General features: G+C 45.1%; 1 protein-coding gene across 1 annotated transcript in view; it reads left to right on the top strand.

Annotated features, from left to right (window-relative positions):
* Positions 1–9,210, top strand: part of LOC139402823 (rho GTPase-activating protein 7-like) — a 39,797-nt gene extending 30,587 nt beyond the window's left edge. Inside the window, exons 8-14 of the mRNA XM_071146750.1 lie at positions 380–587; positions 1,332–1,548; positions 2,109–2,223; positions 4,324–4,545; positions 5,250–5,467; positions 6,021–6,194; positions 7,193–9,210. Of these exons, the coding sequence (XP_071002851.1) occupies positions 380–587; positions 1,332–1,548; positions 2,109–2,223; positions 4,324–4,545; positions 5,250–5,467; positions 6,021–6,194; positions 7,193–7,292 (1,254 nt within the window). The 3' untranslated portion in view covers positions 7,293–9,210. The remainder of the gene's footprint in view (positions 1–379; positions 588–1,331; positions 1,549–2,108; positions 2,224–4,323; positions 4,546–5,249; positions 5,468–6,020; positions 6,195–7,192) is intronic.
* The last annotated feature ends 4,454 nt before the right edge of the window (positions 9,211–13,664 follow it).

The following is a 13,664-nucleotide window of genomic DNA, read 5'->3' as shown; positions in this document are numbered from 1 at the left end:
TACTTCTGACCAGGGCCTATAGGGAATCAGGTGCCATTTGGGACGTACATCGTCTTAAAAATACACTGAATACCGTTGTGATGTAACCACCGAGCTACACACTGACAATGGGCCCCTTATTCAATCAAAATAGCAAACGATGAGAATGTGGGTTTGAATTGATAACTCATTAGATCTTGATCCAGGTAATAAAAAATGACATCAACAATCTCTCTTTCCCCCTTTTCTCTCCCTCCCCCTCTCTGTCTCCCCCTCTCTGTCTCCCCCTCTCCCCTCCCCCTCTCTGTCTCTATCTCTCTCTCTCTCCCTCCCCCTCTCTGTCTCTATCTCTCTCTCTCTCTCCCTCCCCCTCTCTGTCTCTCTCTCTTTACCCTTCCAGGTGGGTCTCTTCAGGAAGTCGGGGGTTAAATCACGTATTCAGGCGCTCCGTCAGATGAATGAAACGTGCGGTGCCGATGGAGGCGGAGTCAGTTACGAGGGCCAATCAGCTTACGACGTGGCCGACATGCTGAAGCAGTATTTCCGGGACCTTCCAGAGCCGCTACTTACCAGCAAACTGTCTGAGACCTTCCTGCAGATCTACCAATGTAAGAACAGAGAGAGAGACACACACACACACTTAACATTGACAGGTATTAACGCCCATAATAAAGACACACATTCATCTAAGATAATGTGGAGATGGAAGGGGAACACACACAGCCTCACAAAAAGCTGTAGGTGCATGTCTGTCAGCCCGGGAGGGAGGGAGAGAGAGAGAGAGAGGGAGGGAGGGAGGGAGGGAGGGAGGGAGAGAGAGAGAGAGAGAGAGAGGGAGAGAGAGAGAGAGAGATATTGTGGAAAGAGAACAAACAGGAAATATCAGATGCTGTGGTGGTACACACTCTCTCTCTCCTCTGCCACAGCGCTCCATGACTCACTATACATTTTTTTTTTTTTTTTTAGCTAGTTAAAGTTAATTATTGAATATAAATCAATATCATTGACAGTCTGCTGGCATGAAAACTGTACAATGTAATTACAGTAAAACAATGTCAAATGCCCTCTTGGAATCCACCAATCAAGTTTATTAGTTCATTAAAACAAAATATAATTTACTGGTACAATATAGTCATCATACAGCACTACAATAAGAAAAGCAGAAATACAGGAAGTACCTTGCAACCAGCTGTCTGGAATTCATGATAAACCTTGTATGTGAGGCCATTTTCCATTTGGTCAAAATTCAACAAAATAATGTTTTTAAATTGAGCTGAATTGAACTTAATTGAACTGAACCAAACTGAATTGAACTGAACAGAACTGAGTTGAACTGAATGTGATTCCCTCAGACATGCCCAAGGAACTGCGTCTTCAGGCTACGCGAGCGGCCGTGCTGCTGCTGCCAGATGAGAGCCGCGAGGCGCTGCAGACCCTCCTGTGCCTGCTGAGTGACGTCACCGCCGCCGTGGCAGAGAACCAGATGACCTGCGCCAACCTGGCCGTCTGCCTGGCGCCTTCGCTCTTCCACCTTAACACGCTGAGACGCAAGGAGAGCTCCTCGCCACGGTGGGCAGGGTTGGGGTGTTGTGGGGAACTAGGAGAGGGTGTATGTGTGTGTGTGTGCGCATGTGCCGCCGTGTGTGTACCTACTTGTGTTGTGCACCTTTACCAAGCCTATCTCCTTTCTGTGTGTGTGTGTGTGTGTGTGTGTGTGTGTGTGTGTGAGAGAGAGAGTATGAAAGAGTGTGAGTGTGTGTGAGTGACCAACCCTATCTCCTTTTTTTGTCTTGACTCAGTATATATGACCATGTATTTTAATACGCTGCCCAGCCTCACACCAACATGAGAGGAGGAGAGGCTGACAAACTCTAGCTATAGAGCAGGATGTTACTGTATGTAGGGGAAGGAGAGAGGGGGGAGGAAGAGAGGAAGCGAAAGAGAGAACTGAGGGAAAGAGAGTCTGTATAGGTGGTTACATTAAACCTTATGGCAGATTGTCTTCTTCTCCTCTGTCCTCTCTCTTTCTTTCCTCTCCTCTTTCTGTCTCACTAGTGGACATGACTAACTGTCCTAAGTGGACATGACTAACTGTCCTGTGTGTTTGTCTTCCTGGTGTGTTGTGATAGGGGGATGAACAGGAAGCAGCCGCTGGGTAAACCTGACCAGAGGGACCTCAACGAGAACCTGGCCGCCACCACCGGCCTGGCACACATGATCCAGGAGTGCAGGAAGCTCTTCAGGGTACGTGTCTGAACCTAGAACCTCACCAGAACCTTAGTAGAACCTTAACTTTCGCCTCCTCTCTCTTTCTACATTGTGTGACTAGAACCTGACTAGAACCTCACCTCTCTTTCTACATTGTCTGTCTGACTAGAACCTGACTAAAACCAGACTAGAACCTCACCTCTCTTTCTACATTGTCTGCCTAGAACCTGACTAGAACCTGGGGCGGCAGGGTAGCCTAGTGGTTAGAGCGTTGGACTAGTAACCGGAAGGTTGCGAGTTCAAACCCCCGAGCTGACAAGGTACAAATCTGTCGTTCTGCCCCTGAACAGGCAGTTAACCCACTGTTCCCAGGCCGTCATTGAAAATAAGAATTTGTTCTTAACTGACTTGCCTGGTTAAATAAAGGTAAAATAAAATAAAATAGAACCTCACCTCTCTTTCTACATTGTCTGACTATAACCTAAATAGAACCTAAATACAACCTCAGATCACCTCCCCACCTTTCTACAGTCTCTGACGAGAGCCTCACATTCTGTTCAGCTATATGCACACAGCACATGAACACGACTGTGCTCTGACGGCCGACGTTAAAGTCAGAGTGTTGGATTGGTGTTGGTACAACGTTGCTCTCGTAAACATGTTAATCTCAGTCCTGAAAGTCCCTCTGGTCCGGATCCGAGGTTGTTGTTCCTGTGTGTGTTTTTGGATTGTAGTTATCGTTACATAAAAACAAATCGTCTCAGCCAAGTAGCCCTCTCCGCCCCACGTCTTACCTGACTGGGTCTAACGCCACGTTTGTGTTGACCCGTCCCACTCGCTGAGCCCTATGGAATGTTGGGTACTGTAGTTACATAAGACTAATAGTCTGGTTGATGGAATACAGTAAGCTGTTTTGTAGCGCCACAGAACCCACAATCCCATTGACCTACTGTATCTCCATGCTTCTGTTGACCCGTCGCACACTGACTGAGCCCTATGGAATGTTCGGTATTGTAGTTACGTAAGAAGGAAAAATACAGTATGCCGTATTGTGTAGCACCGCAAAACCCACAATCCCCTTGACCAATCTCGGCTAATCAGGGGGCTCGATGTCCAAAGGCAGGAAGCACTTGACTGGTTAAGAGAGAAATAATGAATGTCGGCAGGTGGACTACAATTTTGGTACCAGTCCGGCCCGAATCAATCCACTCAAAAAGCTGTTGTGAAAGAAATCTGTTATGGCATGAGGGGTTACACACGGCCTAACATTATATTACCCTGATCTGGATTCTGGAGTCCATGTATTTTAACTTACAGAGTAAACATTTTTTATTAGATTCATTCATAAAGCTCCTCTGGCGGATGCTAGCAATTAGCGTTGAACATGACCGGTAAATAGCATTAACCCTCCCTACACACAAACACACCCACGTCAGTTCTTTTCTTGTAATTGAATATTAGTCTGTGAGTGGTCTGGGTGAGCTGATGACTGATGCAATAAGGCTGATACAGTAAGAGAGAGAGAGAGAGGGAGAGAGAGAGAGACAGAGAGAGAGAGAGAGAGAGACACAGAGAGAGAGAGAGAGAGAGAGAGAGAGACAGAGAGAGAGACAGAGAGAGAGAGAGAGAGAGACAGGAAGTGTTATTAGAAGAACAGGATGCTCTAAGCCTCTCTTCCATAGCAGGACTTCTTTATCTTTGTCCCACGCTGATTTCTTGTGGAGTTTCCCATCCTTAATACTGCGTGATTAAACTCAGGATGGGGTTGGCAGGTAAAGGACAGGTTGATAAGGGATTGGATGATATATCCTTGTTTATGACAGATCTGATTGTCTGATCATGATTTGGTGGTTATTTTAGAATTCCTTTCTTTATCTGTAGGTCTGTTTGTCCATCAGTGTATTAATGTTCAAAGCTGTACATGTACGTTCATCATGACCACGAACAAGTTGGATCTTGAACACTGGTATCCCACACATCTTGTACATCAACACGCTGGTATTAGTGCTCATCTTTAGTGTCTGAAACAGTCCTGACAGCCTCTCTCCTCCCATTCATTTTATGTCATTGTAAAATTGTATACGTATTGTAATTGTATGATAAACTAACAAACTATTCCCTCCTCTTCCACCGTAGATCCCAGAAGAGATGAGTCGCTGCAGAAACTCATACCAGGAGCAGGCCCTGACCCCCCTGAGGCTGGAGGAGCTAGGGGCTTCCTCTGGGGGGGACGGACCCATGGGATGCAGGACCTACCTCCAGGACAGCCTGGACGCCCTCCTCAAAGAGGCCAAGGACAAGTTCAAAGGTTATGACAGCTGCTCCACGCCTGAACTCGCCGAGCTGGCGTACAAGAAGGTATGGACAGAGGGATAGATAGTATCTGTTTTATTCTCTTTTATTCCAGTCTACGGAGGCTGGATCCTGTCTTCTAAATTCTAAGTTCATGTTCACTTTATTGTCCTTATATAGAAGTTCAATTAGTATGAAGGGCTACATACAGTACATTACTTGTGTTTGTTGTTTAGAAAAGGCTGGCATAAAGCCTTGTGTATTCCACGTCTCTCTTTCTCTCTCTCGCTCTCTATCTCTCTCTCGTTGTGTAATGGAAAAAGACCAGTTAGTATTTCCTGTGTAGAAACAGGTCAGTGTGAAACTAGCCCCCCCCTCGCTCAATGCACACACACACACACACACACACACTGCTCCCAAGCCAACATCCTGTCCGGTCGTTATCTCTTTGCCAATAATCTTCCAGTCACAAGGCCTCTTGAAGGAAGGCAGCTGACTAGTGTAACAGATAAGGAGAGAGGCTTTGGGTTGTTGTGATTACAACACTGCCCTTACAGTTATGTTCCCAATCATGGTGCAAGACCTGGGCCTTCTTCCCCAGAGCCTGAGTAGCGCTAGTTTCAACATTGCATCATTACAGTTACCGTTAGCAATTGCATCCAAGCTGTTTCCCCAAAAAACATTGTTGCCCTTAAACCTGTCAATAAAACATACAGATATGTTTTTACAAAAGTATTAAAAGATAATCTCTTTTGTTCTCCGACTCTTAGGTCCACGATGGCTCGCCACTGCGCCTGTGGAAGGCGTCCGTGGAGGTGCCTGCGGGTCCTGAGGAGGTGTTGACGCGGGTCCTCCGGGAGCAGGGCCGCTGGGACGAGGACCTGATGGAGAGCCGTGTGGTGGAGACGCTAGGCGATCGCACAGAGGTGTACCAGTACACCAGGAACACCATGGCCCCCCACCCCACCAGAGACCACCTCGTGCTCAGGTAGACGATCTCCCTACACTCCAGAATGGTTCTTCAGCTGTCCCCATAGGAGAACCCTTTTTGGTCCAGAGTAAAAACCTTTTTTGGAAAGGTTTCTACATGGAACCCAAAACGGTTCTACTTGGAACCAAAATTGTTCTACCTTGAACCAACAATATTTCTTCAAAGGGTTCTCCTATAGGGACAGTGTAAAACCCTTTTCGGTTCTAGATAGTACTTTTTTCCTGGAGACTGTACCAACCTTCCCACGCCTTGTATATCCCCTCCTTGTGTTGTTTGTCTACTTCATCCATTATTTCTTTCCTTCTTTCATTATTCTCTTCCTAAATGGTATAAAACATCTCTGTCTCTCTTTCTCTCAATGATATAAAACAACTCTCTCTCTGTCTCTCTTTCTCTCAATGATATAAAACAACTCTCTCTCTGTCTCTCTTTCTCTCAATGATATAAAATAACTGTCTCTCTGTCTCTCTTTCTCTCAATGATATAAAACAACTGTCTCTCTTTCTCTCAATGGTATAAAACAAGTCAAAATGTCTTCTCTCTGCTTCAGGACGTGGGTGACAGACCTACCTAAGGGAGCGTGTGCGTTGGTGTGTACCTCAGTGGACCATGACGGGGCAGCGTTACTGGGCGTGCGGGCCAATGTGCTCACCTCACGCTACTTCATCGAGCCATGCAGCAGCAACAAGTCTCGCCTCACACACATCTCCAGGGTCGACTGCAGGTGAGTCAGCTGGAACGGAAGCAGTAGAAACAGTAGGATAGAAACAGTAGAATAGAACCGGTAGAATAGAACCAGTAGAATAGAAACAGTAGGATAGAAACAGTAGAATAGAACCAGTAGAATAGAAACAGTAGGATAGAAACAGTAGAATAGAACCAGTAGAATAGAACCAGTAGAATAGAAACAGCAGAATAAAGGCTAGACATGCTCAACTCTGAACTAAAATGTTCAAGGGAACTAGAGGAGAGCTTTAAATCAAAGTAACTCTGGTCTGATGCTAAAACATCTCCTCTCTAATTTAAAGTAACTCTGGTCTGATACTAAAACATCTCCTCTCTAAATCAAAGTAACTCTGGTCTGATACTAAAACATCTCCTCTCTAAATCAAAGTAACTCTGGTCTGATACTAAAACATCTCCTCTCTAAATCAAAGTAACTCTGGTCTGATACTAAAACATCTCCTCTCTAAATCAAAGTAACTCTGGTCTGATACTAAAACATCTCCTCTCTAAATCAAAGTAACTCTGGTCTGATACTAAAACATCTCCTCTCTAAATCAAAGTAACTCTGGTCTGATACTAAAACATCTCCTCTCTAAATCAAAGTAACTCTGGTCTGATACTAAAACATCTCCTCTCTAAATCAAAGTAACTCTGGTCTGATACTAAAACATCTCCTCTCTAAATCAAAGTAACTCTGGTCTGATGCTAAAACATCTCCTCTCTAAATCAAAGTAACTCTGGTCTGATACTAAAACATCTCCTCTCTAAATCAAAGTAACTCTGGTCTGATACTAAAACATCTCCTCTCTAAATCAAAGTAACTCTGGTCTGATACTAAAACATCTCCTCTCTAAATCAAAGTAACTCTGGTCTGATACTAAAACATCTCCTCTCTAAATCAAAGTAACTCTGGTCTGATACTAAAACATCTCCTCTCTAAATCAAAGTAACTCTGGTCTGATCTAAAACATCTCCTCTCTGTCTCTCTGTTTCCAGGGGTCGGTTCCCAGAGTGGTACAATAAACTGTATGGACACCTGTGTGCCAGTGAGGTGGTGCGGATACGCCAGTCCTTCACCACCCAGATGGATAAGTGAGGGCCAGGCAGCTCCACTTGACTTGGAGACCAAAGTCACAAGAAGGGGCGACACCCTGGAACCCGAAATACTCTCTATCCACCCCCACCTCTGCCCCTAATTCCCTACAGCCCTGATGCTGGTTGGGGTTGACTGGGGGAGGACTACCCATTGACTCATTGACATGATTCAAGCTCTTGACAGACATACCCTTGTGTCCTGGACAGAGAGACTTTGAACAGACTTTGTCGTCATCCGTAGAATGTCATCAACGACCAGGTGGGGTTACTGCCTCCGAGGGGTCCTGCAAGGCCATGGACCCTCACAGTTCTTTCAGAGTTGTGTTATGGTTCTTGTGCTAGGTGGTGCGTTGCGGGCGGCACAACCAAAGTAAATGTGTCTGAAATGGAAGTATGGTGTCACTCATCCAACAAGCATAATACCTTTACAGAGAGGATGTGACATCACCGTCACAGGATGTGATGTCACGGATTAGTAAAAATATCATCTATAGGGGAGGGGGAGCTTCTGAGAAGAGAGAAGGTTAGTGTGTGGGTGTGTGTGTGTGATGAATGGTTGATTAATTAGACATATTTCATGCACTGGCTCCCAGCTGCAATATAGTGTGTATATACTATATCCTGCATCTGTTCATGTTGCTTTTTCCTGTTTCCTCTCTCTTTCTCTGTGTTTGTGTGTGTGTGTGTGTGTGTGTGTGTGTGTGTGTGTGTGTGTGTGTGTGTGTGTGTGTGTGTGTGTGTGTGTGTGTGTGTGTGCGCGTGTGCGTGTGCGTGCGTGTACTCATGCACAAGTGTTTTTATCCTGTTACAGCGGAGGCAATGTCCACAACATTGTTTTCAGGAAGATACTGTATTTTTCGACGGATAGATGGATAATATGGGCTAACAGTTGTGTGAATGTATTGAAAATATGCCATATCTGAGTTTGTATGACTAAGTGGGGTATGTTGAGTTGATAGTTGGTTAAATGGCATTAGGGAAAGCTAGTATCGAGTGGGTTTAAAGGATGGAACAGAAGCAAAATGGTGGCTGGAACACCAATTGGTTGAGAGGGTTGAAGTCGCCCCCGAAACTAAAATGGAGACTTAGATTCTGATGGACCAAGCTTAAAGAAAGCAGACAGTCACAGAACATTTTTGATTGATTCCACTGCTTAAAAGAGCACAGAGAATACACAACAATCAACAGGGCTAGGATTCCAAAATGGCCGCCATTTGTAGGCTAAACGTTGATGAAAGGAACACTTCAGGTTGTTACTTTTGTAGTACGATGTACAAGAGCAGTCAAGGTAGTCTTCTGCTTCACAGAAGAAAAACCTGGGGGGAAAGAAATAGAAAAGAAGAGAAGAAATGAATAGAAAAGAAAGAAAAGAGAAGGTCCTTTTATAAAGGTGTGGGATTTTACAGGTTTTACTGTAAATAGAGGAGGAGAAAGTGCAGGGAATGTTTGTCTGGTTTAAAGAAGGAAAAATAATCTATATGCGCAGGTTTATTTTCTGTCTGTCTGTCTGTCTGTCTGTCTGTCTGTCTGTCTGTCTGTCTGTCTGTGTGTGTGTGTTACCTTAAATGAAGTATAAGACTAATAGTAACCAAGTACACCTTCATCCGGGCCAGATTTGGGCCCCGTGTTAAAAACCTATACGTTCTCTGTTCAGTGTGTGACCCATTTGCTAAGTGTTGTGTTGTATTGTTAAACGTGTGTGTACATTATGTGTATGCCGTCAGATATCAGTAACGCATGACAAGGACATTTAATTTAAAAATATATTTATACCTCAGAATGTTTTTTTTTGTACCATGTTTATTTTATTGTAAATGTTACGCTTAAGTTACAGAAATGTGTTTTATATTTTGTATTATTAATATTATTTCTGTACAGATTAATCACAGTCACGTGCACTATTAAATGTATCAAACAAAGAGTGTTGTCTTAGTTGGGTCATTGGCTGCTCTTTTGAAATGTTCAGTGTTCAGGTGGATTGGAGTTGTTGACTTGGTTTCTGATGTCATTTAATATGCTAATGCACTTCACAATGGTCTCATGTAGGCTGCCCCCCAAAAGTTCCCCTTTAAGGTTTTTCGGGCCAAAGGAGTGCCATAAGCAGTACACCATTACCCAAACATTGGTTTTGTCGTTACTCTGAACTACCTTATCATGGCTCTGAGAGTTTGTTTCTACATTCTCTCTCAGACAGGCAGCTTAGCCTGGGGTCATACTGTACCCTGCCCCTGGATTACCTCTCTCTCTCCCTTCTTCTCCCTCTCTCTCTCACTCTCTCTCTCCCTTCCTCTCACTCCCTCGCTCTCTCTCCCTTCCTCTCACTCCCTCGCTCTCTCTCACTCTCTCTCCCTTCCTCTCACTTCCTCTCTCTCCCTTCCTCTCACTCCCTCTCTCTCTCTCTCTCTCTCCCTTCCTCTCTCTCTCTCCCTTCCTCTCACTCACTCCCTCCCTCTCTCTCTCTCTCTCCCTTCCTCTCACTCCCTCCCTCTCTCTCTCACTCTCTCTCTCCCTTCCTCTCACTCCCTCTCTCTCTCTCTCTCTCACCCTTCCTCTCACTCCCTCTCTCTCTCTCCCTTCCTCTCACTCCCTCTCTCTCTCCCTTCCTCTCATTCCCTCCATCTCTCTCCCTTCCTCTCACTCACTCCCTCCCCTCTCTCTGCCTTTCTCTCTCTCTCTCTCTTCCTCTCACTCCCTCCCTCCCTCTCTCACTCTCTCTACCTCCCTCCCTCTCTCTCTCTCTCTCGGCCTCTCTCTCTCCCTCTCTCTCTCATTCTCTCCTCACAAACAACATTTACAGTAGAGCGAGGGAGAGAGGTCCAGAGAGAGGTCCGGAGAGAGGTGGACAGGCAGCAGGCGGTGGCTTGCTTGGTACATAGATGGTGATCTCACTCACAGTCCGTCTTACATAACTGGTTCATATGGCAGGGGTGGACAAAGGGGCTGTTGTGGCCACAGCTGGAGGGGGTGGACTGTCACAGGGTCTGAGGCTGGGCAGAGGGGGGACTTTGACCCCCCAAGTGTTCCTCTCACATGCCGTTCAAGCCAGCAGGGGCCATCTGTGGGCTTGAGGTGGGTGGGGTTGGCGCTTTTTCCCACACACACACACACACACACACACTGGGCTCTCACTGGGCAGCTCACACACACACGTACTGTATGTGTTTAATGCACACATTCCCAGAGACACACATCCTCAAATGCTGTATGAACATGTTGATTCTACACACATTTGATACACGTGTGTTAGATCAATGCCGTGTAAAAAAAAGTGTTTTAATTTATGATGAGGCAACAGGAGTGGAAGAAATGTTACATACACATAGGGTGCATCCTTTATGGCACCCCTATGGGTCCTGGTCAAAAGTAGCACACTAAATAGGGAATAGGATGCCATTTGAGATTCTGGCACACACTATGCCTTCACAGGGATTAGCCACACATACAGTACATGAACAGAAGTGACATGCACAAACCTGCGTGAACACCCACATACGCTGTACTCTACATCTAGATAATGTGCAGATATTATACAGTACACAGCAGCACATTCATTCCCTCTCAACGACAACCCTCAGTCACGTGGACAACAAGAGCTTTCCACATTCTCTTCTGAAGGGTTTCTGTGAAACCAGAGATCAAATAGAGCTTCCAACTCACACACACGTGTTACCCTGTGTGTGTGTGTGTGTGTGTGTGTGTACATGGGTGCGTGCGTGCGTGCATCAGTATCTACAGTATGTGAGTGTGTGTTTGTGTGTGCGTTTGTGCATCTATCTGGGTGAGCATGCATGTGTCTACGTGTATGTGCGTGTATCTATGCGTCCAAGTATGTGTGTCTCTTCTTGGAAACCAAACATCTCTGAGCCCGTAAGCGCTGACCTAGAGTCAGCACCAGGGACATGTTCCAGACAAATCCTTTGAGAACGGTGTGGAGGAGGGTTCCCAAATTGATAAACGGGTGGAGAGAGGGAGAAAGAAGAGAGGATGAGAGAGTAAAAGTGTGTGGGAGAGACATCATAATACAGCAACACTGGAATTCCTCTAGTTGTAACGTTACCTCATGCCGTGTTGTGAAACCTGAGGTGCAGTGTTGGGGTCCTTTCCATTATAATTCCAGGCAATTCTGGGAGTAAGCTGAAATTCAAATTCTCTTTAATGCTTATCAGTGAGCAAAACGTGAAATTGAAATTTGGTTTATTTTCAGAATGGACTGGAATTGAAATGGAATTGACCCCAACCCTGCTGAGGTGTGTTCAGTGAGATAAAATGTTCATAAATTATTGCATATTCTCGTGTCTTTTCTACACAATTTGGATCTGATTGTTCTGTACTGTTGAACCATCCTGAACAGGTTCCCCCTCTCCAGGGGAGCGTTCAGCCAGACAAAGCGTTTTGGTAAGTTCAGATAGAAATATGTAATGTAAAACAAACATGCCTCTCCGACATGTCGCCCAAGGAAACACTTTGACTCCGTTAATGGAATTTCTATCTGCAACGTTCGACAACGTTAGGCAACTGAACGTGGCTCAGTCATTGCAGTTACAGATTTCTCTCCTGATTAAGTAAAATCCCTATCTCCATCCATGGCTAATTTAGGAAAGGGACCATTTTAGCTAGTAAACCACCAGAGGACAACAACCCTACGAGGAGCAACCATTCAAATTGTTTCTGTCAATGACGTATATTGATATGATGGGAGTGAAGCCAAATCCAAACTAGCTTTCCTTTACACTTTTTCTGGTGCACCAGGACCATTCACAGCTGAGCTCAGTTTAGCTCAACGCTGATTCGCTATTATTTTATACTTTTTTTTATCAAAGGAGGCCAAATGCTCATTGGCTTCCCTTGCCTTCAAGGATACAGGTGGCAACAATGTCATGCTCTTTATGACCAGACAGCATCAGATAGAGAAGCGCTGTTTTGCTTGCTCAGATGCATTCTCCTGTGATATTTTTTTTTTTACCTTTATTTAACTAGGAAAGTCAGCTAAGAACAAAGTCGTACTTACAATGACAGCCTACCCCAGCCAAAACCTAACCCAGACTTCGCTGGGCCAATTGTGTGCCGCCCTATGGGACTCCCAATCACAGCCGGTTGTGAAAAAGCCTGGATTCGAACCAGTGTCTGTAGTGACACCTCTAGCACTGAGATGCAGTGCCTTAGACTGCCGTGCCACTCTGGAGATACAGTCAGCCTCTTGCGAATCGAAGGAAAATTATGAAACAGAGACGAAAGATAAATTATATTATGTTTTTTTCTTGGTCAATTTTTGGATGCTTCCCTTGGCAGCCATGAATACACACCACTGCCTTGACCCAGGGTTTAACATGATCACTGAAGCTTTAACCTTGACCCAGGGTTTAACATGATCACTAAAGCTTTAACCTTGACCCAGGGTTTAACATGATCACTGAAGCTTTAACCTGGACCCAGGGTTTAACATGATCACTGAAGATTTAACCTTGACCCAGGGTTTAACATGATCACTGAAGCTTTAACCTGGACCCAGGGTTTAACATGATCACTGAAGCTTTAACCTTGACCCAGGGTTTAACATGATCACTGAAGCTTTAACCTGGACCCAGGGTTTAACATGATCACTGAAGCTTTAACCTTGACCCAGGGTTTAACATGATCACTGAAGCTTTAACCTGGACCCAGGGTTTAACATGATCACTGAAGCTTTAACCTGGACCACCGTGTGGTTTCCCTTGATGGTTAAGGATCACACATACAGTATGTTCCTGGCACATGGTTGAGAGGACCTGGGAGTCATGGGCTGCGTCTTAAATGGAACCCTATTCCCTACATAGTGCACTACTTTTGACCAGGACCCATAGGGAATAGGGTGCCATTTGGGACGTAACCATGGTAGCTCTGTCTGTGTAGATGGCCTGATTACAAATGCATGACAAGCGCATGAGACGTTTATTGTTGTGACAACAGGAATTATCAGTGATGAAGACATGGTATGTGTCAACATGAAGAAAAACATGGCTTGCATGAAGGTTGTCTTAAAGTTGACATAATAATATTATTATAAGACATTCTATGGCTCTAACGCACATACACAGATACACACATAAGCACACACACAAGCACACACACACACACACACACACACACACACACACACACACACACACACACACACACACACACACCTCCCAGTGACTTCACATCCCAAATGTGGCCCATCTGGCCCTGATCCCTCTCCCCCAGACAGTTCTATGCTGGGCGGCCACACAGACTGGTGGTTTTACAGTCAGTCTGTCTGGACATGACATCCGAATGGCTTCTCTGTGGGCAGAGACTTGAGTCATAGAGAGACGGAAATTCAACCTTAGTAAAACATTAGTTCAACATTGACTCA

Source organism: Oncorhynchus clarkii, unplaced genomic scaffold (assembly GCF_045791955.1).
Source record: "Oncorhynchus clarkii lewisi isolate Uvic-CL-2024 unplaced genomic scaffold, UVic_Ocla_1.0 unplaced_contig_2101_pilon_pilon, whole genome shotgun sequence".
NCBI lineage: Eukaryota > Metazoa > Chordata > Actinopteri > Salmoniformes > Salmonidae > Oncorhynchus > Oncorhynchus clarkii.
This window is presented reverse-complemented; position numbering and strand designations above follow the sequence as displayed.